Source organism: Tenrec ecaudatus, chromosome 4 (assembly GCF_050624435.1).
Source record: "Tenrec ecaudatus isolate mTenEca1 chromosome 4, mTenEca1.hap1, whole genome shotgun sequence".
Taxonomy (NCBI): domain Eukaryota; kingdom Metazoa; phylum Chordata; class Mammalia; order Afrosoricida; family Tenrecidae; genus Tenrec; species Tenrec ecaudatus.
In genome coordinates, this window is record NC_134533.1 from 116,262,711 (window position 1) to 116,288,172 (window position 25,462).

At 56.6% G+C, this 25,462-nt stretch overlaps 1 protein-coding gene across 4 annotated transcripts in view; it reads right to left on the reverse strand.

Annotated features, from left to right (window-relative positions):
* Nucleotides 1-25,462, reverse strand: part of PCSK7 (proprotein convertase subtilisin/kexin type 7) — a 27,604-nt gene continuing 2,142 nt past the window's right edge. For all 4 annotated transcript variants that reach the window (XM_075546643.1, XM_075546642.1, XM_075546641.1 and 1 more), the window contains 15 exons: nucleotides 24,569-25,048; nucleotides 20,711-20,845; nucleotides 20,088-20,253; nucleotides 17,586-17,676; nucleotides 16,388-16,442; nucleotides 15,836-15,974; nucleotides 14,600-14,700; nucleotides 12,108-12,275; nucleotides 11,707-11,814; nucleotides 11,134-11,236; nucleotides 2,930-3,086; nucleotides 2,508-2,602; nucleotides 1,771-1,864; nucleotides 1,438-1,555; nucleotides 1-1,239 (listed from right to left, as the gene is read on the reverse strand). In XM_075546643.1, the coding sequence (XP_075402758.1) occupies nucleotides 883-1,239; nucleotides 1,438-1,555; nucleotides 1,771-1,864; nucleotides 2,508-2,602; nucleotides 2,930-3,086; nucleotides 11,134-11,236; nucleotides 11,707-11,814; nucleotides 12,108-12,275; nucleotides 14,600-14,700; nucleotides 15,836-15,974; nucleotides 16,388-16,442; nucleotides 17,586-17,676; nucleotides 20,088-20,253; nucleotides 20,711-20,845; nucleotides 24,569-25,036 (2,355 nt within the window). In that variant the 5' untranslated portion in view covers nucleotides 25,037-25,048 and the 3' untranslated portion in view covers nucleotides 1-882. The remainder of the gene's footprint in view (nucleotides 1,240-1,437; nucleotides 1,556-1,770; nucleotides 1,865-2,507; nucleotides 2,603-2,929; nucleotides 3,087-11,133; nucleotides 11,237-11,706; nucleotides 11,815-12,107; nucleotides 12,276-14,599; nucleotides 14,701-15,835; nucleotides 15,975-16,387; nucleotides 16,443-17,585; nucleotides 17,677-20,087; nucleotides 20,254-20,710; nucleotides 20,846-24,568; nucleotides 25,049-25,462) is intronic.

Consider the following 25,462-nt stretch of genomic DNA (forward strand, 5'->3'; position numbering starts at 1 on the left):
TCGCCTGCAAGGTCTTTATTTTGAAAAAGCTGTGCAGAAAAAAACCAACAAAATGTTGCTGTGAAGAGAGAAACCCAAATCTGAAGCCTAAGAAGGTTGCGACCAAGCAGTCAGTTCAGACGAGGGGAGGCTCACAGTCTTTCAGGTAGTCAGCTGGCCTCCGCGTGGGGAAGGCCGTTTCCCTGAGCGCTTTGCAGAGGAAGACAGGTGGTCGCAGGCCTGGAGTGGCAGCGGCTCCCGAGGCTCATCTCTGTCACTGGCTCTGCAGCCCAACTGTGGACTTCCCTGGTGACACAGCCGGGCCCAGGCGGTCCTGTCCAGCCCAGCTTGGCTGGATTCATCATACCCCTGCAGGGGCAGGGAGCCGGGCCACGGAGGGTGGAGACAGCTGCTTTCAGGGCCCATCTGCTGGGCTGGGGGCTAAGAGCCATACCAACAAGTCCAACATCCGAGTCTTAAGAAGGCAAGGAAGAGAGGACAGGCCCTAGGACATTCAAAGGACAGTATATCCAGGGGCTCTTCCCAGCGGCCACTGTTGAGCCCTCTTCCCAGTTTCTGATGACACGCTCTTCTGGCTGGGGTGGACCCCTCCACGCCCATGGTGGGTGAGGTCCCCATGCCAACACCTCCCTCTGGCTTGCCCCGGGAAGGAAGGATGGAGGCCTGCCCACAGGGAGGAACAAGCCCTGTGCACCCAAAGCTGCTGCTGTCGGTGAGCAGTGCTCCTCTGCCCTCGCCCTCCTAGGCAGAGGGTGCTCTCTCCCTCCCGGCAGGCGGCCCCAGGCGTCCAGATGTGGGCAAGCACCAGGACTACCCGTCGGGGAGCTTCCCCACGTTGGGGAAGGAGGAGCCTGTCCCACGGGGAGGCTGCTGGCCCTAAGCTCAACACATCTGCTGCTCCTTCCCCTGCAACAGGTGCTGAGGAGGGGCGTCCGCGACACGCTTCACGTGCTGGGGCGGGCTCCAGTGTGCTTGGCTCAGCAGGTCTGGGGCAAGGGGGCTCGAGGGGGCAGCAGGGCTCCCGCCCTCTGCCTCTACCTCCCCTGGGTCCTTGCTGGCACACAGTGGCACCGACTCAAGCTCTGTGCCCTCCTCCCTGGCTTTGCGGCCGCGGTGGGGTCGGGGGAAGGCTCCATGCCTACCCCGGGCGCGAGAGGTCCCGCGCCGGTGACTCAAGCACACTTCCATCATGTAGTAAGCGGTCCAGAAGAGGGTGAAGCAGCCCACCAACACCAGGGTCTGTGGGGAGTGCACACGCGACCAGCAGGGTTAGGGACATGGAGCTCAGACGTTCTTCCTCCCGCAGGGGCTCCCTCCTGCCCTCCCCAAGGATGCCCACTGAGGTAGTAGAGTGAGGACAATGGGACCCAGGTCTTGTCAACCCTGCCTTCCTCAAGTCCCGGAGCCCAATGCCCAGCCCTGAACCTCGGCCAGCACCTTGAGGGTGTTGGGGGTGATGGTGTAGCCATCCTCCTCTGGGATCTTCAGCCCTGGGGGGCAGGGCAGCGAGAAGCCATCTTGTAGGTATTTCCCGCTCATGGCCCTTTCTAGCAGCCTGTGGACAAAGACGCCACCCTGGTGAACACCCATGGTCCGTCTGTCCTTGCCATTCTCCCACCTGAGAGCTGGAGGGAGAGGTGCCCCAGAGAAAGGAGGGAGAGGTGTGCTCTGGGGGAGCCGGGAAGCATAGTCCAGGGTCTGAGGGTGGGCAGTGTCCTAGTAGCCTCCACCTTCCCACCACTGCCCTCCGACACGGGCGGCTTTACCTACCGCTGTCTGTCCCTGATGTCCACTGCACTCCACACAGAGCCAAACAGTGTCAGCTGCCACCGCCACAGGAGGCCGGCCGGGACGGCTTCATCTCCTAGGGCAGCAAGGGGTGTCTCTGAGCCGTGAGCCAGGACGCCTGCCATGGGGACTGCTGCAGGCAGCTGTCTGGGTTCCCCAGCCCTCACAGGGCTGCAGCAGGGGCCCAGGGAGGCCCCTGGGCATGGAGAGGGGCGGGACAGGGTGGGCTGTTTCTAGTCCCCGAGTGGAAAGGTGTGCTTTTCTTTCTACTAAGTCAAAGACGAGCACAGAGACCCAGCGTGGCTCTGGTGAGTGCCAGGGCTGACTGGCGCTCAGATGCTGGGGCCCAACTTCTCATCCCTTTGCCGCCCCGCCCCGTCCTGGGATGGACTTTCTACAGCATGACGGCTAACCCTGGCCTCGGTTTCTCCAAAAGCTATGAATACCAATCCTGCCTTCACCTGCCTCCTGGGGTTACATGAGAGGCCTGGAGATGTGTGTTCAGTTGGGCATTTATATTTTATTTTTTGGTTAGGCATTTTTAGTTGCTATCCCGAGGGAAAGACAGGCCAGTCGCTTCCCCATGGACTATGTGGGAGGTAGCGTCACTGAACGGCTGCGGAGATCAGCGCCCGTGTTTGGACAGGGCCCATTTCCTGGCACCGCCCCTCTGCCTCCCACATAGGGCCTGGGTTGTTAGACCCGGCATGGCGGCTCACCCACATCCCTGATCACGAGTCTGTAGGTCCCTCTCGCGCTCTCCCCCCAGCATCGCACAGTGGAGAAGGTCCAGTCGTTGAAGCCGTTGGGGTCCCTGGCAGAGAAAAATGGGCAGACTTCGGTTGGCGTGGGCACTTTTCCCACCATAGCACAGCCACCACACCGTGGCAGGCACTGCCTGAGCCCTGAGGGTGGCCCACGTGTGGTCCCTCGGTTTATACTGTCTGCAGAGGTACCCAAAGCTCTGTCCTCGGCCCCTCACTTGTGCAAGGAGGTGTAAAGTCTCCCACCTGGGGTTCCCACAAGGGTTGGAGAAAACACTGACGTGCCATGGCTGGCGGCGTGGAGGCTCCTCACTGGCCATAAATGCCTTCCAGCTGCCCAGGGGGTGGGGGCGCCATGGCCGCTCAGGGGCACTTACGAGTCCATGCTGCGGGGGGCGCCGATCAGGGACATCATGCCACTGGGGCAGAAGAGCTTCAGCTCCAGGCTGCCGCGCCGCGGGTGGGTGATAAACACCGTCACCGCCACGTGCTCCAGCGTCCTCAGGCCCGACAGCTCCAGGTCCGTCCTGCTGACTGTGGGGGGTCAGGCTGGGCAGCTGGGAAACCCGCCCCACAACCACTCATGTCCTCACTCCAGACCCCCCTCCCCGGCCGCCAAGATGCGCACGCACACACACACATTTCCATGGCAACACAGGCATTTCCCCATGGAAACCGGTACCTGGCACCAGGAAGTGTCAGGCAGCGGTTCTCAAGGAGTTTGCGAGGGAACACACCTGCCCGGGACATAATGCACGACGCAGAGGGCGCGGGCTAATCACACTTCCCCCGACACTGAATCTCTGCCGCCTACCTTCCCGGCACCGCACTACACGGTAGGAGCAAAAGAAGTCGGACGACTACTGGCGGGAGGAGAATCACGTGGTACGGCGCAGACACAATGGACAGGGAAACAGAAACGCTGGGCGGTTCAGGCGCGAGTCTCTGGAGACACCTGGTGGAGGTGTCTAGGGTGGCGGTGGGTGGCAAAGGTAGAAAGGGACACGTTGCACACCGAAGACGATATACAACGTTCATGCTTTGTCCTGATTTTAATGACTCAAGTGGGTCCGTCTCAGGAAGCTGTGCAGAGCAGAAGTCAATCTCAAAAAGATACACATACGCCATCCCACTAATGGAGCCACGCGACCGCGAGGGAGAACCCGTCAGGGGCTGTTGCGACGAAGAGAGCTCTGTCTCCTGTGGGGTGGGGGTGACGCCAGGCTACGTGTGTGACAAGTGAGCCTGTGGGCGACAGGACATCTGCATACATCCCGTCAGTTCTCGGCTTCGCTACGGGCCTGCGGTTGTGGGGGACACGAGCAGTGACCCGGGAGCAAGCCGGGAGACGCTGCAGGTGGCTGTTCTGCACCCTGCTCGGCAGCCCCTGTGAATGCACCCTTATGGTAAAATTCCAGGATTTTAAAACAGCGTTAACGAAATCCTGCTGAGGTGGGAGGCTCAGTAGGGGACGTTAGGAAAGCGTGTTCTCAGGCTAAACGCTTCTTTCTCAAATGCCTTTACTTCCAGCAGTCCGGCAGAGAACCACATCGCCATTTTACCAAGGACAACGTGTGGAGGAGCCGGGGGCTCTGAAACACTCACTTTAAGCAGCTCTCAGTTGAGAACTATGCAAACGTGGAATTAAAAAAAGAAAGTGTTCATGGAAGGTTACTTTCAACAGCTTGTCAACTCACTGTCACCGCGTCGCAACTGACTCATAGTGGTCCTCTCGGACAGAGAAGAACTGCCCATGGGTTTCTGAGGCTGTAACTCTTTACCAGAGTAGAGAGCCTCATCTTTCTACTGAGGAGCAGCTGGTGGTTTCAAACTGCTGACCTTGGGGTTAGCAGCCCAACACAGCCCCACCACGCCACCAGGGATCCTTAACAGCTTATGGGAAGGAGGGAGGAATTAGTGGGGAAGAACCTCATGGGTGACCAGAAGACGAGCTACATTCTGGGGTGAGGAAAGGGCAGCCTGGGTAACCAGCACTGGAGGAGGAAGGGGAGCGAAGGGCCCAGGCTTGGCTCCCCGTCCCTTCCCTTCTTCTCTAACCCTCACGACAATGTTGTCTGTGTCCCTGAGGACCACAGACCCGGAGTGTCACCTGCCAGCCCGTGCTGGTCACCCACCTCCAGACCGCACCCTAGACCGAGTCTTTCTTACTGTGTAAGTAATACAAAGGCACTGAAGACACATAACAGAAGCAGAGGAGCCAAAGGTTAATAAAGTAAAGCAAGGCCAAGGTGCAAACAGCCCGGAGCTGATAGCCTAGTTACCTAGCGCTCAGCTCACCTCCTGGTCCGACTTTCAGGCTAATGACAGACAGGCCTGTAAAAACCCCCTGCTGACTTGTAGTGACTCCCTGTGGGCTTCCGAGGCTCTAATTCCTTGGAGCCTCCTCTTGCTCCCCAAAGCAGCAGGTGGTTTTGAACTGCTACCTTGCAATTAGCAGCGTAGCAGGCAGGGTATTCAGCCACATTTATCACAGTTCTCCCGACACAGCCCAACAGAACCACACCACCTTCCTGAAAAACATTTTCTTCCCGAGTAAGCCCACAGGACAGGGGTTCCGGCAATGTCGTTCCCCTAGGGACTGAATGAAGCTCTGGAATGTTGTCCCACTGCTCTCTGGGGGCCTTCTCCCACCCCGGCTCTGCGGGTCCAGGTCCAGCAGGTTTCTGGAGATGGCTCTTTCTGAAACAGCCTTATTCTACCTCCACATTGGGGTGCTGGGCTGGGGACAGCTTCATTGCTTAAAAGGACTTCTCTCCAGAATTGTGAAGCTATTTGGAAGGTGGTTACTATTTTCCAGCCAGGCCGTACTCCCCTGACTGTGGAAGCCTGACCCGGGGTAAGCTCTCCACGGGCGGGGCCTGGCCGCCTCACTGGAGAAACTCCACTGGCCGGTCTCGGTCTCCGGGTAAGCCCTGCTGCTGACGCCTGGCCCTGGGTGCCTGGCTCAGGGAGCGCCTGCTGCTCTGGGCGGAGCGCCTGCCTCCTGCTGTCGGCAGCTCCTGACTCTGGAGAAGACGCTTCTTGGTTCAAAGCTTCCAGCTGCTTCACAGGAGAAAAATTAGACTCTGTTTCTTTAAAGATGCGCAGCCTCAGAAGTGCTACTGGGAGACCTGTGATTGCAGTCCAGTTGGGCGGTGGGCAGGGTGCTTTCTCTTGCCAGCAGGAGGAACCATGTGGCTGCCGAGGACGGGAGAGGGTGCCTGGCCTGGGGGCTGACCCGATTTTCAGCCTCACCCTTGTCTTCTGTCTTTGGTCTCCATGTTCCGGGCCTTTTGGGGTTCTTTGGCCTCCACATGCTTGAGAAGGGGACGGTCCATTACTGCCTAGAGCAGTTCCTAACGCCTAGCAGTACTGCCTAGAGCAGTTCCTAACGCCTTGGCCCTTTGGGACAGTTCCTCCTGTGGCGGTGACCCCCCCAACCATAAACTTATTTTCGATGCTACTTCATCACTCTCATTTTGCTACTGCTATGAATCGGGTGACCTCTGTGAAAGGGTCATTCCACCCATGGGTCTCGACCCACAGGTTAATAACCACTGAACTAGTGAGTAGGCACTTATGAGCTTGAATGCAGAGAAGGCAAAATAAATAAATAAAAATTTGAAATGATGTTGGTTGTAGGTGGCATTTTACCTGCCTTAAAAAAATTAAACAAACAAAAAACCAGCTTGGCTCTCTGGCCTTGTACCCAGTAAAACTCAACAGGAAACATCAATGGCAGCGCAGTTGACAGAGCAAAGGCCTGGAAAGGATCCCCAGTGCTCACCAACAGGAGAATGCTTTTAAACAAGCGCATGCAGGGAGGCTAAAAGATCCCTGCCCAGGTGACTGAGGATTAAGTCTTGTGCCAGGACTATTCCCCGGTGGCAGGAGCGCCAGTGGCATTGGGCGTTATGGGACAGGGGCAGGAAGACTGCTGTGTGTCTTTGTCTTCGCTCCCGTGCTGCCAAGCTCCGGAGTTCTCTCCCAGGCTGTGTCCTCTGTCTGCACCCGCTTCATGGCAGGCGTTCAGTGTGGCCTCGCATGACTCCCAAACTACCCTCGGCAGCTCAGACTGTCAACACTGCTAGACACAGCCTTCAGATTGCAACTCGGACAGCCGCCCTCTTTCTCAATTCTCCTCGACCCTCGCCCTCGCCCAAGCTGGCTCTTCCTCCCGGGCTCTCGTTGGCATGACCACTGAAGCCACTGCCCAAGCTAAACTACACACACATACACACGTTTATTATGGAAAAAACTCAACCTATATTAACAAATAGAAAAGTTATTCTCAATCCCCAAATTTAATAATGGTCAAGACAAGCAATCTTGTTACACCAACTGCTTCCCTTTTGAAAGATCCCCTGGTGTGGGTTATCATTTTGCCTGCAAGGGTTCCCACTGTGGTGGTTAGGTGTCATCGGGTCGGTACCGACCCACAGTGACCCTGTGCACAACACAACGAGACACCACCTGGTCCCGCGTGACCATCACCGTGGCTAAGCCTGAGCACACTGTCTCGGCCACGGTGGGCTTTGGGGATCTCTCTGACTCTTCTCTCTCTCATTGCTAACGTGAGTTGGCGACAATTTATTTGGAAGACGCCCCTAGCTTTAAAGGTCACAACCTTGTTCCGTATCATGGCACGCACAGCCTTCTCTGGCCCCTGCCACGCTTCCAGCTACACCGATGATGCCACCAACTCAGAACAGCCAAGACTCTGCTGCATACGTGGTTCCTGCTGCCTAGCTGTCCCTCTCCGCTCCCCTCTTCCCGGCTACCTTATTGGTTCAAACTCAGGTCAGCAACCAGTTCTTGGAGAAACCTGCGTTACCTTCCCCTGAGGGTGAAGGCACGAGTCGTTTCTGTCCTATGCGCATCACCCTCCACAGCACTTGCATACTCGGCCGTCTGTCCTAATGGGACTATGAACTCTAGGGCGTGAGGAGGGCAGGACTAACGGACTAACATTTCACCCCCTTATACCTAGCAGGTGCCTGGGATGAGGGAGAGCTCAGATATTTGTAGAATGAGTGAGTGAGTCGATCACGACACACTGCTCGATCAACAGAAGTAAATGAGAAGATGAAATGACAGGGAGAGGTCGGGGACAAAGAATTGGCAGCATTTCAGGCTCGGGGGCCCGTGGAATGGTAACTGCATGGACAGTCAGGAAAAGCAGCAGCCTGGACAGCCACTGGGCTGGTGGGAAGCAAGAGTGAATTCCAACATGCAGTGCAGGCTCAGGGGACCGGCGAGCAGGACACAGACAGGGCCCAGTGACCGATGAACAACAGAGACGAAGGAACGTGTTCACAGCTCAGCTGAAGGGAGTATGAGCCTGGTAAAGAAGGGGTTTTCAGGCGAGTAAATGACATGCTATGGAGCATTAAGCGATGGAATAGGATCCAAGAGGGAGCTGCGAGGGCTAGTCTGTGCTGGCAGGGAGCGCAACAGTGTGCGCTGTGCCTGTCATAGTGGGATGTGTAGGGGCGTGGACGGCAGTGCCTGAGTGAGTGTACTGGAATTGTTTCTATTAGAATTGCACCTCTTCATATGGGAAGGGAGCTAACATATAAAAGTGCCTGGCACAGAGTAAACATCCAAGTCTTGGTGTATAACCATCCACTTATCATCATCATCACATGGCCTTTGGTACACTGGGGTCTTTTTCAACTGTCGTCCTCTGTCCCAGAAGACCCTGGGGCCATATTCGCCCATCACCTAGCGGCCGCGATGGAAATGTCTAGCCCTCGCACTGGTAAGGGATCCCAGCAGGAGCTGTGGGCCGTGGACTGGTGAAGGAGGTGGGGAGGCTGAGGTTGAACCTGCAGATGCACTGTCTGAATGAGGCAATGCCAGTGAGGCCGAGGAGACGCTGGGCGCTCGGGGGGAGGAGGGAGCAGAAGCAAGTCCTCAGGCGGAGAGGCCAGGAGAGGCCCACGGAGCACGAGGCTGGGGGCAAGCGTGCCAGGGAAACAGGAAGGTTGGGCAGCATGGATACCAAGGTGGCCCCTGGCGCTGGTCAGGAGAGGGGCACCATGACGGAGTGGGCAACAGGGGCCAGCAGTGGTTTTCACAAAGTCATTCGAGCAAGTTCCAGGGGCTTCAGATGGCTTCCAAATAGATGACCTGAGGGTGCTGGAAGGCAGAGGGCCATCTCAGTAGACAGGGAGAGTGGCTTTCGGAGGCCAGATGCGGAGGGGAAGAACAGTATTCCTTGTCTTGACAGAAGGGCGAGCCAGCATACTCAAGATACAGCAGGTAAGGATACCCGGGCGGGGTGGGTGTACAGGTGGGTGTTCAGGAATCTCCTAACAAACACAGACTCTTAGCCATTCCTTCCAAACCCCACGCTCCCTCCCCCTCTTGGGGTGAGCATTCAGACCCAGAGAAATCCAGGGGCCCCAATCCCTTTACCGCCAGTCTCTTGCCAGAGGGGACAGGCCACAACAACGACCACGACATGAGAACCACGGGTCTTGCTCCACAGCTGCGCTGTCCAATAGGCATAATTTCTTTCCAAATCAACTAACATAAAGATCTCTTCCTCGGTGCCACTAGCCACGTTGCGAGTGCCCGCTGGCGACCACACTGAGCAGAGCAATCCGGTGGCTCCCAGCATGGCAAAGTTCTGCTAGACAGGACTGCTCAGAAGTCTCAGTGGGACCACACCACTCCTTCAACCTTACAAAGAGCTCACCCTTCAGCCCCAGATGCACAATCACGCAGGTCCTGGGAGTTTGCCCCTAGAGCGTGGCTGCAGGGGAAGAGGTCTCTAGACTGAGCACGAGCCAGGCTTCCTCCCTTCCCTCTCGAGGAGGTCGACAAGCTTGTGCCCTCTGTTCAGCCTGCTCGGGGGGTAAATGGTGTCACCTAAGAAGGAAGGTCTCCGCTGACCTTAGAATCTAGCAGCCTCCTGCTTGCTGCCCTGCAAGCAGAGGACGGTCTCCACAAGCCGGGCTCTCACGCTTCTCTGCTCGCCTAGGACACGTTCGCCTGGCTTCTCTGCCTCCAAGCGACAGGCACAAGCAGTTGTCCAGATACCTCATGACCTAGGGAAGCTCGCCAGACAGGCTAGGCCAACATCCACCGGTTTGGGAGAAGCGGAGGACAAAGTTGGAAAAGACCCCAAAGCCCTGTCAATCCAGCTCGCCCATTGGGCAGCGGTGACTGTGGACAGCTTTTGTTCCTGTGGCGCTGGCTGGGCAGCGGCCCTGGAAGGCAGACCAGAGTTAAACTCCAGGCTCTAAGCGAGTTCCGACTGGTTCCGTCCTGGCAGATGGAAAGACTGGAAGCAGAGCGACCGGATGTCTTGTGTGGCAGATGTGGACCCGAGTAGGGAGCAGGCATGGCAACCCACAAGAAGAGGGCCACCTACCCAGCCCAAGCTCAGCTGGGGGCTGCCATCTTTGAGTGAGGCACCCTTGAATTTTCCACTGAACACGGTCAAAATTCACCACCCAAGAGACCTGGGTTTTGTGCGGTGCATACACTGGTCTGGTTCCCGCCGGCCATGACCGCACCGTTTCAAACCGGTCAAAGCCCTGAGTCAAGTGTTCTAAGACATGCTTGTGCAAAGCCAGGTGGATCCAAGTGAGCTGCATTCCTGGGGACGTTCCTGCACTTCCCAGCTTGGCTGCTGAGCTTTGTCCTTTCCCAAGACAGCGCTCCTTTTATAGAAAGCGTTGTGTGGGGGGGCCTGGATTTCCCTTCACACAGAGGGAGAGCAAGCAAGTTCCAGGCACGGTTAAGGAGAGGGCTAACTGGACCACCTCACCCAAAGGAAGCTGCCCGCTTCGCCTCCCTTCTTTGGTCATTCCTTCTCCCACTGCTGCTCTGGGTTGGCCACTTCTGAGGGCGAGTTCTAGTCGAACACGGAGCAGGCTAGACTTCAGCCTTCCCCAAACAAGAAGCACCTTTGTCCAGGAACCAGAGATGGGCGAACACTGAAGCTGAAGTGGGGGCTCTGGGCACCAGGCCGAGAGATGGTCTTGTTCTTCTCCCACTGCCTCTCCTCTGTGTGCGTCATAAAAGCCCCCTCAGGATAATCTAGGGACTGGTTTTGGGCTCCACGGACACAGAGGGAGAGGAGCACCTTCAGTCTGAGGAGACCTCTACACACACTCCTATACCCCCCGGGCCCCACCAGGCCGCTCTAACCCCCTCTAGATTAGGGAAGCGCTGAGAGCCACAGGACACCGCCCATTGCTTTACTTCACCCACAGGCCACTGGGCTGGAAGAGCTGTCTGCCCAGAGCTTAGCAAGGAAATCAAAAGCAATTCCTTCAGCTCTTGCCGAGTCTCCCTGAATCCCAGACCTCTTCCTCCCAGCAGCCTTTCTCATGAGTTGCTTCGCAGCTCCTTCCCGCTAGTAGGGACTCGGGGGAAAGGCCTTGATCTCAGCAGCCAGGGGGCCAGCCAACTCAGAAGCAGCAACATGTCCTAAAATGGTCACAGACAACTCCACAGGTTTGGCCGGAGCTCAGCTTCTGAAGGAAGGGGGCAGCAGCATGCGTCCCTCCCCGTCTCCCCGCCCAGCCTCCGGCTGAGATTGACTTCCTTCTGCAGGACTACTTACCATTCCACTGGACCTCTAGGGAGCGGGGGGACAGAGGGATAGCCTGGTTCTCTTTCAACACAGGACTGACGTACGAAGCTAAATAGGGGACAGATGTCCAGACCTAGTGAAGAAGGCAAGGCAGGAATGGATAAGAGATGGGGGGTTTGAACTCACCAAACTGATGAACCACACCCCACCCAACACACTCATCAATGTGATGCTTAAGGCTTGGCTTTCTTTTTATTTTTCCTCTCCTTATTAACTTATGTCATTCTAGAATGCGCCGGGGGGCACCCCATCAATAAGGGTGTGGCTGTGTCGAGGGAGGACTTGGGTACCAGCTGCTGAGAGCCCCACACTACATTCAGAGCCCCCCATTTACTCCCTTCCGCTAGCCGGGGCAGTTGAACCACAGCGCCCAGTCTGTTTTCAATTGAAAACGGGCTTCAGCGAGACGAGGGTAAAGCGGTCAATTAAACTAAGCGAGCGGCTATTAATCACCCCGCTGACATGCCAGGCAATGGTGCTGGCATGAGCCACCTCTCTGGGGCACTTTACACGGGCTGCCCGGCCCTGCTAGTGCCTGTTCACCTTGGCTGCATTGACAAGTCTCCAAGCATTGAGCAGGCCGAATCCATGCTGGTGGCTGTGGCTGAAGCCGGCCTCGTTGGTGACCCAATCCGCGCGGCGGTCCTCATACTGAAAGGACAGAGGGCCTGCTTGGGCGCCGGCACCATGCTCAGCGGCACCCTGACGTCCTAACGCTGGCCTCTCCTCCGGCCTGCTTACCAGACTTGCCCAGACGCACCCACTAAGGCAACCAGAAATGAACCCCCAAGGAGAGCGGAGCCCACAAATGCCCAGCCTTGTGATGTCTCCCACCCAGGGAACATGGCATCCGGCAGAGCAGGGACCAAGGAGTTCAGGTCTGCCTGGGGGGTTTGGTCCCTAAACTTTGGGCCAGGCCATATCACTACCTGCTAGCACCTCACCTGGGTGGCAGTGAAGACGATGATGTGCTGGACATCGCGCCACGTGAGGCAGGGCCGCACCTGCAGCATCAGGGCCATCATGCCAGCCGCCAGCGGGGCCGCGGCGGAGGTCCCCGTGTGGCCCTCGGTGCAGCCTGTCCCCTTCTCAAGGTCCCAGTCTGTGGTCACCTGGGAAGACAGACGGGGGCCTCATTCAGAGGTGTTATGGGTGGGGGGTGCGGCTCAGTCTGCAGACTGGGACTCCCAGTGGGCCCTGCATGTTGTGAGTTGAGTGTCTGACTAGAGGGAAGCCCTCGGGCAGGATGGGGCAAGAAGGGCCTTGGTCCTTCAGGTCTTACACGAGAACCACTGCAGAGCTGAGCAGGGCTCTAACTCGGAGAGGGAGGCACTGGCATGAGTGCTTATGGGGGGAGGGGAGAGGACAGAAAGGCTTCGAGTGCAGAGAAGTCTCCCAACTCTCGCCCAGTTCCCATTCCCAAATGCGTCAGCCCAGCCCTCCGCCTCCCCAGCAGGGCTAGACAGAGGAAGTGGCCTCAGCTGGAGCCTGGGCGATAGTGCCTGCGCCCCATTCAAGGAAATCCAAGATAGGGGCCAGGCTGACGGCAGTGCGAACAAAGGCCGCTTGTTCCCAGGGAGAGAGAGAGTGCTGTCCCCCTGTATACCTTGTGGGTGCACTGTGGCTTACTGTCGGCACCGCTGGCCCAGCCGTCCACAGGACCAGCTGCTTCTCGGCTCGGGACCCGCTGCCTCGGCTGGGTTTCCCTTCACCACCCAGTTCGGAGGCGGGATGCCAGCCGATGGGTGTGGGAGACATTGGCTGGCATCAATCCTGGAGCCACCAGGGCTTCCCTGAGGAGGGTCCTGCCGGGGTCTGCCCTCTGCCATGTGGAACGGTGGGCCCTTTGCCCCTCGTGCCCTAGACAGAGATGCCTTCCTTCTAAGCTTCCCTTCTGGTCAGGGACCAGGGTGCTGACTTCTGCCAAGAGCTGCCCCTCCTCCACTCTCCTCCCAGCTTTCCTCAAGGCTGCCACAGCAGCTGCCAAGAGAGGCCATGTTGGCGCACGTAGATGCGCTCCTCCAGGCGAGCCAGGAGGCCTGGTGCAGGCCGGGGGGCAGAGGGGTGTCTCCTGTTAAGGAAACTGTGAATTCATGTCTGAACTGGTGGCGGTGGCAGGCGCCGCAGGCTGGCACCACAGAGTCTTGGGAAAAGTCCACAGGCAGTCCGTGGTGGGAAGCCCCTGCCTCTGTGCGTGGCCTGCCCTCAGCAAGACAGCTCTGCCCTGCTGTACTGGCCACTGAACAGAAATGGGCACCAACAAAAGGACATTCCAAACATGGGAGCTCAGCTAGGCCCACTCTCCTTTCTGGCCACTCTGCAGTTCAGCTAGGGGTGGGGTGGAGGGTGGGGGAGTTGAGTTAGGTTGCAGCCAGAAGAGAGGAGTCAGGAACTTCTGATGTCAGGTCCAGGGCACCCCAGGAAGAGTTCTTTGGTCCCTGGTGGCTCTAGCTCTTCTTCCTAACCTGACCTGGGGGAGTGCCCTCTGTTGACAGACCCCAGCCAATCAGCTGTTTGGCCCCAGGCCCCTTCCCTTTCTTTTCCCCAGGGTCGTGGGTAGTGGGGGTCACCTGGCACGGAGCCTTAGAACATTGTGTCGACCAGAAGTCATTACTGGCAAAAGGAGCTGTCAGTTTTGGGAACTGAATTTGACCCAGCAGGAAGACCCGAGGGCCTGATTCCCAGTGGTCCCCGGGTGACCTCCTAACCCGGGCACTGGAGACATCTGACCTAGCAGGGCTCCGGCCTGGGACTCTGAGGAGCCTCCCACTGCACATCGTTCTGACTGGGAAGCAGGAGTTCTAGGATGGCAGGCCAAGGACCTTGGGGAGGAGTGGAGCAGAACTGAGCGGCACACCCTGGGTTCCAGACCGTCCACGGGAGCCCCTAGCTGAGCACCACTCCCTTGCTCTGGTCCCCGAGCCCAGTGCTTAGGAAAGAGGCCAGGCGCTTCCCGTCTAACCCATAAAGACCTCCAAGGTTCCGTCCTGGGACAAACAGAACTGAGAAGTCATGTAGGGGATGGAGAGCCACAGAAAGACGCTCAGCTCTTCAACCCCCAGCATACCTTCCACCCACTGAGACTTCCCAAAGAAGTTGCTTAATCCATGTGAAGCTTCCAAACTCACTGCCATTGAGTCCATTCTGACTCAGTGGAACCCTACAGAACAGGCCAGCACTGCCTGCCCTGTGGGCTGCCCAAACTGTAGAGAGCCCATCTTTCTCCCAAGTGATGCTGAGTTGCTCTTATAACGACAGGCATACCTGTAAGTTACCAGATCTTATAGATAAGAACCATTTAGGCAGCTTTCCTCGGAGACCTGGGCAGACACAGGTCTGCCAGGAAGAAGGCCGAGAGGCCTGCCAGGCACACAGGGATGGAGGAGTCAGGCCAGGCAGCCTTAGGCAGCAGGCAGAGCAGAGGCCGGGCACTCACAATGCTGCGCAGCATCTTGTCCCCGCCACTGAAAGTGACCGCCAGCATGGAGGCGCACTCCTCTGCATAGAAAGGCATCCGCCCCTCCTCGTCCACGGCGCCTGGTGGAGAGCGGGACCCAGAGAGGGAGTCAGTCCTCCAGCAAATCCCCCCAAATAAATAAACAAATAAACGAAACACCCAAAGGACCCTAGCCCTCTGCCATCCAGTTGATTCCAGACCATAGTGATCTTATGCGGGGTTTTCGTTATAGCTTAGGCAGGGTGGCCTCTCATCTTTCTCCCAAGGAATGGCCCCAGCTCTAACCTCCAGACCCAACCCACTGGTGCTGCCCCCGTTCAGAGAGACCCAGAGCGTCAGGACGGACTGCGCGCCTTCGGGGATTCACAGCAGTTAATGCTGACGGAGCCGTCTGCGGAGCCGTTGGGTGGGTTAGCAGCCCATCGAAACCCGTCACCCCCAGGCTCCTGGCTCCCAGGGGCCGGGTAAGGGCGGTGTCATCTCTGAGGATTCGTCCAGGGGCTGTGGCCCGGGCCCCTGAGCTGAGCAGGCAGCCTCCCTTACAGGCCCCAGAGAGAAACTGGAGGCACTGCACCACGTGTCTTCCCGTCCACTCTCCCCGCAGCTGCTCGCTCGTCTCTCGGCTGTGAGTCCTGTACGGTGCCCAGCACTGGGCCTGGGGGAAGGAGCCATGGGCCTGATCTCAAGGAGCACACAGCTGGGAGCAGGCTGGGGCAGCAACCAAGCACGGTGAGGGGTGGGCCACAGGCTACAAGCGCTGCGTGCAGGCCAAAGCGGAGTCGGTAAGGCTCCAGGCGGAGGCAAGTGGGCCCTGGAAAAAGGTGCCGGAGTCTAGGCTGCCCAGCTGCGGGGAGGGGCCGGCAGGGTCTCTCTGATGCTGGGTGCAAAGTGTTGCCCGGTACAGCGAGATCGTGACACCTCAGGGGGTTCTGAGAGTGGGTCTCACTGGCATCCAGTTGATGCGGGCGCTCGGTGAACTGCCCCTGTGGGTGTCTGACACATTAACTCTTTACGGGAGGGGAAAAGCCTCGTCTTTCTCCCGAGGTTTCCGACTGTTGGCCTTGCAGATAGTGGACTACCCTAACCACTAAGGCACCGGGGCTCCTCTGATGGGTCTGGTTCCTCCTAACACTGAGCAGACGACAGAATCAGCCCACATGAGCCCTCCCTCACCCCCAGGTAGAGGAGCAGGCGCGCACCGGCGCCGAGGACTACCTATGGTGACTGTGTAGATGGAGTTGGCGTAGCCATCATAGTTGCAGTTGTCGTTGTGCTGGCCCCCGTTGCCGCTGGCGACCACAAAGATGCTCCCAAACCCCTGGCGGCCAGCCATCACCCCGTGCTGCAAGGCGGCCTGAGGAGCAAACCCCAAACACGTCAGGCGTCCTGCTGCCCACACCGGTCACCTTCTCCTCCCCTCCTAGGACGACGGGGAAAGGTTCAAAGGGCAGTGGGCTCCGGGAAGAGACTTCCAAGATGAACGCCTGGGGCGGGGAAGCTGCTGGCCGAGCAGCTGTGTGATGGACGCCCTGTTTATCTGACGATGGGGACGGGGCTGGGAATGGGGGGGGGGGCGCCGCTGGCAAAACCCAAGGGAGGCGATCTCAAAGCCTTCTTCCACCTCTAAGAACTGGTGCTCCCCGTGGCCTATCCTCTGCTGGAGAGCAGCGGTCGGGCTATGGCATGGGGCTGGCGCTGCCGATGCGGGTGGGCTGGAGAGGGTCTGGCTGGAGCGGTTGTGTGACTGCCTGATGGTCTCACCGTTACCTTTCCAAGATGATGGGGTCCATCCACCGTCTTCCCGTCATCATCTGGGCCCCAGCTGCAGAGGGATACCCGGAATGAAGGGTCTGAGCCAGACTGTGCATAGCCACCCGTGACCTCTCCCGGGCTTAGCGGACCACCCCACGGCCTGGGGCTCTTAACCTCCCTCCTAAGAGTTTCAGTTCGAAACCCTGAGATAACACGCCATGGGCGAATTACCACACGGGCTTTGCACTGCGGAGGAATCAAGGCCCTTGCCTCTCTCCTACATGAGGGACAGAAGTCGTGCACAGGACTTCTGGGACACTGGCCAAGTTTAGGACTACCTTCAAGCTCTTCATAAAAGTCCTTTTTGGGTTCTAGAAAGCTGCGGAGAGCACACAGTGGGGGACAGGGAGAGGGGGCATCCGCTCCTGAACTAGTAATCTTAATACTGGGTTTGACGGCCAACCACCCTTAGGCTGAGGCAGGCTTTGTTCCTTCTTTATGAGGGAGCATGCCTGGGGGATGATGTCATGGGCTTAAGGGAGAAACTGATTGTGGGAAAGTGTAGGTGCCGTCAATGCCACGGGGCAGCTCGTCCTTCTCCACCCCTACCCTCATCCTACCTGAAGCTGCATGCACACTCACGGGCGCAGGTGGCACAGGTTGGTACTGGAAGCCCACTTCCTCCTAGAGGCTTGATGGGCTTAAAGATGGGTGGGGGCAGCGAACATCTGGCTGAACCATCAGCACCAACTAGCAACACATGCTCCCCCAAAGAGGAGCAGTCCCAGCCATCACCTAGCGGTTCCAGGGGTGAGCTAATTAAGTGTTTGACCAAATAGAGCAGGCTAATTTTTGAACCGATAATTTGGTATGGCCTGCGAATGATGTTATACTTATCCAAATGGCCCTTGGCAGAGAAAAGTTTCCCCATCCATGGCTTAGAGGGAAAAACAACGCATGGGCCTTGGGGGGGCAGGCTGCAAACACTACTCATGCAGTCACTTGATTCCTGGGGTAACACTTGGTTCTAAACGTGGGGCTGAAGCTAGAGAAACCAGTGGCTGGGGATATGGAGAAATGAGGGTGATATACTTCAGCCTCCTCCTATGCGGAATCCCCTGCCGAGCCAGTGCCGTGTGCCCGACTTCCGAGGAAGGCCGAGCATCAGTCTCAAGGCTCCGGCCTTCCCCCCTGGCTCCTTGCTCGGCCTCACCTGCAGCTGTAGATGTCATTGATCTGATAGTGCTTGTTGAACGCCACAGCCTCCATGCTGTCGGTCAGGGGCCCATCCAGTACCCGGATACCTAGGCAGTGAAGGGCCACAAGAAACTGGTAAGGACGCTCGTGCCCCGGATCGGGAGCCGGGTGGTGGGGAGGCTTCCTTTTCCCCCTGAGCTCTCTGGGACCGCCTATCTCTGTCTGTATTGCTCTTGTCTGCTGTCGAGTGGATTCTGGCTCAGGGTGATCTTATAGGCTTTCAATGAAAGCAGACTCCCAACTCTTCTTCCACGGAGTGGCTGGTGGGTCCCAACTGCTGACCTTTAGGTTAGCGGCCAAGTACTTAACTATGGTGCCCCTGAGTTCTTTGTATATGCACTCTCTAGCCAACTGATGCTACCAAGCGTAATGTTGGGTCTCAGACCTTAAGGATCACGAGCTCTGGTGGAAGGAACCTCGGCTAAATGAATGCAGCCTTGTCTATCATCAGTCATGTAAATCCCTTGGCCTGGAAGAGTTTAGCCCGTGGTACTTATTACTGCTCCCATGAAGCCCAGGGGGAGGCCTCATCTCACCCGGTAAAATCAGTTGGGACTCATCCAGAGGGCTGCCGAGGGACAAAGGGACTTTGAGAAAGGAGTTGGGCCTTGAAGATTTCCCTGGAGTCCTTGTAGTGTAGTGATTACAAGTTGGGCTGCTAATTGCAAGGTCTCCAGTTCGACACCACCAGCCACTCTATGGGAGAGACGGTGCTTTCTACTCCTGAAGAGTTACAGTCTCTGCAGACTCCGGAAGTTCTATTCCGTCCTGTGTTTGTTTTCTGTGTGCTCATTTACAGAAGACGGCTGCTCTCTGCTGGACGAAATGGGAACCACAGGCAATCTGTGCAGTCTGTAGGTTTCCAAGCATACATTAGGAATTCTGGGTTCCCATTCATGCCCTCCACTTTCTGCTTGATGGACCAAGGGAGAGAGGGAGGAGCCAGCGTGCCACCTCTGGCGGGTGACGGGGCTGCTCAGCTTCTTAAAAGGAGGTGAGTGCATGGTGCTCGTCAGCTGGACGAGGAGCTTCAGGGGTAGGAGAGTGAGATTGATGGTGGAGAGGGAGCAAAGGCACTTTGGAAACCGAACATACAACTGTACATGTATACATTCGCTAGTAAAAAAAATCCCATAAAAACAACTATGGGAAACAGAAGGATTGCTCCCAAGCTGTCTCCCCCAAATAGATAAACTTAGCTGCTTGCAAATGACTATACACTTGGAGGTCATCAGAAGTAGGTCAGGGGTTATCTCCCTAAGAGCTATCAGCCATCCAGAGCAAGCAGACACCACTGTTTATCCCACAACAAATAGGGCCCACTCCCTTCTGACAAGGATAGTAGATGACTGTTTCCTTGTAGGAGACCCCAGAGAGGTCAAACTCGCCCTAGGATGACTGAGGTTAGGCCGCCATCATGAATCTAGGGTCCGCCCGTCTTGTCACATGTACACCCCTAGATCTTCCCATTCCTATGGGCACACCCGTAGCTCATCCCCTTCCTGTCACGCTTGTGTCTATCATACATCCCCTTCCTATGATGTGTATGCCTATTGTACTGCCCCTTCCTGTGACATGTGGTTACCTGTAATCATGTCCCCCAAATGAGATATAACCCTTGGTTAGCAATAAAGGGGGGGCTTCCTCCTGCTCTCGGACCCAGGCTCTCTCCTGCTCTCGTGGCCGGGCTCCCCCCATGAGGACCACCAAGCAGGGTTGAGGTGAGCATGCTACCATGAATTGTGTCTGACTCCAAATAACCGCTGCTGTTGGTTGATTCGGACCCCCAGCAACCTCATAGGACAGAGGAGACTGCTGTGGGATTTCTGAAGTGGTCAGTCTTATGAGAGCAGACTGCCCCAGCTTTTTCCTTTGGAACCACTGTTGGGTTTGAACCACCGACCTTGAGGTTAGCAGCCTAGCACCTAGCCCACAGAGCCAGCCGGGCTCCTAGCTGACTCAAAGGACTCATTACAGTGACCTGCCAGGGCCATCAGTAGGGCACAATCGGGGGCAGAGGAAGGAGAGGCGGGTGGGGGCTGGGGCCTCCCCACCACCTCCCAGCACTGGCACTTTTACTTATGTTCTACGCTGTTGGTTTTTGCTGACCAACAAGTTAGAAAAATGAGTGCACTGAGAATATCAACACACTGATTTGTCCTGAAAGACTCACCAACCGCACACAGACCCTATGGGACAGGGTAGAACTGCCCCTGTGGGTTCCTCAGACTGCAACTCCTTACGGAAGTACAGGGCCCATCTTTCTCCTGGGGAGCAGCTGCTGGCTCCAAACAGCCGACCCTGTGGTTAGCAGCCCAACACATACACCACCTGGGCGGCCAGTGAACACCAGGCTACCCTTTTGGCTCTGAGCTGAGGGTTGAGGGTGGGAAACCAATGCTTCGGCAAGGGCGGGCAGGGACCAGGTCCTCAGTCCACCGAAGGCAGTGGCCCTTACCTGCAATGCGGCTGCCGTAGGCCACTCCCACCGCACAGAAGCTGTTGTTGGGCGCTGCCGCGATCTCACCCGCACACCGCGTGCCGTGGTGATTGTCGTTCTCCACATCTGGGTGAGGCATGGGGTCTGGGTCATTAGAGTTGAGATCATAGCTGCCCTCGGGGCTCTGAAATATGGCGGGGGGGTGGGGGGACGCGGTATGTAATCATTCGATGGTAGAAGAAGGGCGGGCCTGCAGCTCGTGGAGAGAGACCGGGAGTGGAGGCCCCATGCTTCTCCACAGATCACTCGGATACAAGATGCAGGAGCGCGGGACGTGGGGGGCAGGGAGCGGGTGCACTGCACCAAACAGCCAAGTGCCACCGCTCCCAGGAAACTCTTCTCCTAGCTACTATAGGACGGCTCAGAAAACAGGGCACAAATGACTGGAAAGGTCCCCCTGAAGCTAGCAAGTCTGGAACGCTGGTGGGGACACTGGGCACTGGGACAGGCCTCCACCCCTCCTTTTGTTTGGCTCAAAGATCTCCGGGGAAGGGGGCAAGCCGGCAGCAGTACCAAGGAGGCAGCATGTACCAGGAGAGGAAGGTCTGTGTCTCCCCGCCCCCCACCCCCTTGCCACTCACGTAGTTGGGGGCAATGTCCTGGCTGGTGTGCTCCACCCCGTCGTCCACTACTACAACAGTCACCCCGCGCCCGGTCACGTTGCGCTCCCATACACCTGTCACGTTGATGTCCCGGCCGGGGCTGCGCCGGTTGTTCTGAAGGAGAGAGCGGGTCAGGGGCAGTTTCCGAGGACACACAGCACAGGGAGACGCAGCCCTCCCACCCCTGGCATCCCCGGGAGGTGGTCTGCCAAGGAGCAGAGGTGGGGACAGGATCTAGGAAGGGGACACAGGGGAGAGCTTTGGTTCCCCGCCAAGTTCGGTGTCACTCACTGGTGATACAAGGTGAAAGGAGAGCAATGGGAAGGAGGGGCAACAGAATGACTGCCAACAACGTTGGCAGGTCTGCCATTGCCCTCAGGGCTTTTCACCCCAGTGCCTGTCCTAACCATGACTCTGCTAGCTGGGTGCTATTACAACCTCCATCGCACAGATGGGAAAACTGAGGCCCAGAGAGTTTGAGCTGCTTGTCCCCAAGCCAAACGCAAACCATCAAGCCCAATGCCATCAAGTTGATTCAGGCTTATCGTGGCCTCCTTCTATAGGGTCACTGAGCCTGTAATCCTTTGTGGGAGCAGACAGCTTCATCTTTCTCCCTCAGAGGCTGGTGGGTTTGAACCCCTGACCCTGCAGTCAGCAGCCCAATGCCTAACGCACAGCACCACCAGAGCTGCTGAAGGCACATGCTAGTCAATGGCAGAGCTAGAGTTTGAGCCCAGGCTCCCCGGTTCTGGCTCCCTAGCAGAGTACCGGGGTGGGGTGTGGGGGGTGGGGGCAGAGGCCCACTTGAAGGCCGCAGGTAGCATGTAGGGTGACTGAAGAGCCAGTCAGTCAAAATCCCACAGAAGCCTCAGGGGGAGGGGCTTCCTCTCCAGCTGGTAAGCACCTGGTGTTTTTGGAGCTGGGAAAGGCCACACCGAATGAGGGTACGGTATACCACTTGACAAGGGAGATGGAGACTCTGGAGAAAAAGGGTCTGCTGGTGATCACTGTGGCATATGCAATTCTGAAGCAGCAAAAACAACCCCACCCGAGGTGCCGCTTATATCCCTGAATGTCTGCAGGCATGTGTGTGTACAGATGACTCCTGCTGGGTTCAGTTTGACTCCTATTGACTGAATAGGGCAGGACAGACTGCTCCCTACAGTTTCTGAGTCTGGACACTTTTATGGAGGACTACCTCCTCTCTCTTCCTCAGGACAGCAGCAGATTCAATCACAGACCTGTCACTTAGCAGCCCAGTCCTCAGCCTACTGTATGGGATTCCCCAAGGTTATTCCCCAGGCAGGCTGTCCACCCACATCAGATGCCAGACCTAAGGTGCTGCTTGCATGCTTGGTGGCTGTACAGTTGGAGGTCAACTGCTTAAAGGTTATCAGTTATCTAGAGCAAGCAGACCCTGTAGTCTGTCCTACCCTAGGTGGGGGCCGCTCCCTTCTGATAAGGATAGTGGATTGTTCCCCTGAAGGAGAATCAAGATTAGGCTGCCATCTTGAGCTTAGAGTCCACCCATCTTGTCACATGTAGACCCCAGTGCCCCCCCTTCCTATTGCACTTCTGCCTAGGGAACAACCCCTTCCGGTTATGATGTAATCAGGGGGGCTTGCACTTCCTAAGTGCTTATCAGCCATGACTGGAAATGTACTCGCTCTCTCTGCGCGGGCCTGGCTGAGGAGATTGTGGCCCTCCCAGAGGTGAGCAGTTGCACGTCTTATCTTGTCTGATGTCTCATTAGTTTCACTCCTTAATTATACAACCGCCCCTTGGGCCATTCGATTGTGGGGGCTGGTCCCCCATACTACGGCACCACTAGGGTTCCCTGCATGTGTGCGTGTGTATGCACACGTGCCGCGGTAGCGGTAAGTGCATATGTACTTGAATTCCAATCACAGTGCTGGGGCAGACCATTGAAAGTACCACGGACTGCCAAAAAGACCAGAGAAATCTGCCTCAGAAGTACAGGCAGAATGCTCCTTAACAGGCAGCATGGTGAGACTGCATCCCGTATTCTTGGGACATGTATCAAGGGGGACCCCTCCTTGGTGGAACAGTAGTGAGGATGGCGCTGGAGCAGGCTGGGTTCTGTTGGGCCTCGGGGTGGCCAGAGTCGGAATTGACTGCAGCAAACAACACTAATAAGACTAAGTGTATCAATGAGAGACCTTGTCTGCAGCTGTCCACTGATCAGAGACCTATAAGCCTGTGCATGTCTGAACTGGGACTTTCCTGAGGTATGCACCAAGGTAGGTGTATGCATACATCTAAAACAGCACATCGGAGGCAGTTAAAGATACTTCTTCGACATACACAAATACCTCATGGGATGGGCTTTCTGAATCTGAAGTATTTGGGCCACAGTCCTGTAGGACATCTGTCAGCTGGCATGATGTAGTTCATGTTCTTAGAGCTAACCATTGGTCTGCACTTGCCCAGGGTGAAAAAAGAAGGAAGGAGACCAGAGACTCAAAGAAGAAACGAGTCCACAGGACAACAGTCTATTCTGAGGCCAGAACTAGGTGGTGTCTGGCTCACACTACTGGACGTTCTCATCAGAGCCACGATACGAGAGGAAAATCCAACCGTCAGTGAACTGGCTGAGACAGGAGCACTTTTCAAAGCTACTGCCCTCAGATACTCTTCTGAACTGCTGAGGTCACCGTGCAGCTAAAGAATGAACTGGCTCCAAAATAACATCCCCTGTAAGTACAGTGCTCCTTTAGAAAGAATCAGCAATATGCGAATACGAGGAGGAAATGGAACGCGTAGCTAATGGCCTCCATCCGCAACCGACCCATTTACCGGGAGCCCGGGAGCAATAAGAGGGTGCCCGATTTCCTTCACCGAACATTTTGACCTAAGATTTCCTATCAGAGTCCTGATCAAAAAGGCGGAAATGTGGAACAGAGCGTCGAAATCTACTGAACTCCAGACTTTCTAGAGCCAGGAGCCTGGATGGATTCCCGAAAGCAGTGCCTGGGATAAACCTTATACCTCAAATATCCCTTGAAGTCTTAAACCAAACAATAGGTTAGCGTAAAGACTAGATATATATTCCTCGAGCATTCTGCATGCTTGTTAAAGAATTATCTCTATGGGACTGAATTGACAACAGCAACTGCACAGACTCGGTAGGAAACTTAAGCGGCACCGAGTGCGTGCTAACGGAAGCGGAGCAACCCAGTCAAGGACGGCGAGGGAACTCGCACAACTCGCAGAAGGCCGTCACCGTGACCGACATCCCCGAAGAAACTGGAATTGGTGTGACTCGGTGTGCAATAACAAAAGACACAGTACTTAAAAACAAGCAGACGAACAAATAAGAAAGCACCTATCCAAGACCGAAAGGCGCCCGAGTGGTGCTCTGGGTTGGGCTCTGAGCTGCTAACTGCAAGGTCGGCAGTTCAAACCCACCAGCTCCTCTAAAGGAGTGAAGATGAGGCTGCCTGTGAGGGTTCACGGTCTTGGACACCCTTATGTAGGGGCCCTGTGAGTCAGAATCAACTCCATGCCAGTGGGGTTTTGTTTGTTTTTTAATATGAGACCACTGCCGTGAAGCATGACTGTATCACAGAGATGAGATTGTAAGGCAGGGAAATGAGCTTAATGGCAATGGAAGCCCCAGGATGGAGACAGAAAGCATGTGCGTGCACCGTGAAGCACATAGTCAATGCCAATGAACAACGTGGTAGAAAACATTGAATGGGGACCGAAATGGCTCTGTAAACCTTCACCCAAACCCAATTAAATCCTACCACAGAACTGGACACCCAGAACGTGCCCACTGGAAGGGAAACACTGCGACCGCAGCACTGGACTTACCAGGTGCCACTGCTGCGGGTACTTGGGGTCATTGAAGTGGATGCTGCGTTTGGCTCGCTTTAACAGCCGCTGCTCCGAGTGCCAGTGCACGGCTTCATGCCCGGCCAGCACAGCCTCTGCCCGCTGCCTAATGGCCTCTCCCTGCTGGTCCTGCTTGGGCCCGGCTGGCTGGACAAAGAGGTAGTGCCCGTGGAGCTCCCCAATGCGCCCAGCGTTCACCAGCCCTGCAGCCTGAGCCAAAGCCTCTGCTCGCTGCTCCAGAGCCTCTTCCTTTCCCTCACCTTCTGGACCACGCAGATGCACAGCCCAGCTGAGCCCCCCAGGACTCAGGGCTGCAGGCCCTCCTGTCCCTGTCAGGCCCATGGCCCAGGGAACCAGTAAGAAGAGTCCGGCTAATTCCAGCCAGGGGCAGGAGGGCAGGCCCAGGGGGGCTTCCAAGTGTGGCACTTCAGGCCTCCCCTTCGGCATCAGAGCAGTAAGCTGCAGACAAAGAAAAGGTACCGGAGAAAAAAGAGTTAATACCTACTGGGATCTGACAGGAAGACCTGGAAATCCCTGATCTACTCTTCTGAATTACTTGATATTTTCTCTCTCTCTATCTCTCTTTTCATGCTTATTCTGTCCCAGTAAGACTCAGCCCCCCAGGTGACTCTAGGAGTATGCTCCAGTCCTTATCGCAATGGGTGGCTCCCTGGGGCTCGACGGCTCAACACCAGTACAAGCAGAGCTGTAGCTGCTAGCAGGCCTCAAGCTACCCCTTCCCATTCTTGCCACCAAAAAGATTCAAAGCACACGCTCCACTACAAATTACTGGCTGAATCGAGCATCTCCTTCAGGACACCCTCTCCCTCAAAGCTTTCCCCAGCGGACTTCTCAGTCCCTGAACTTGCCCCC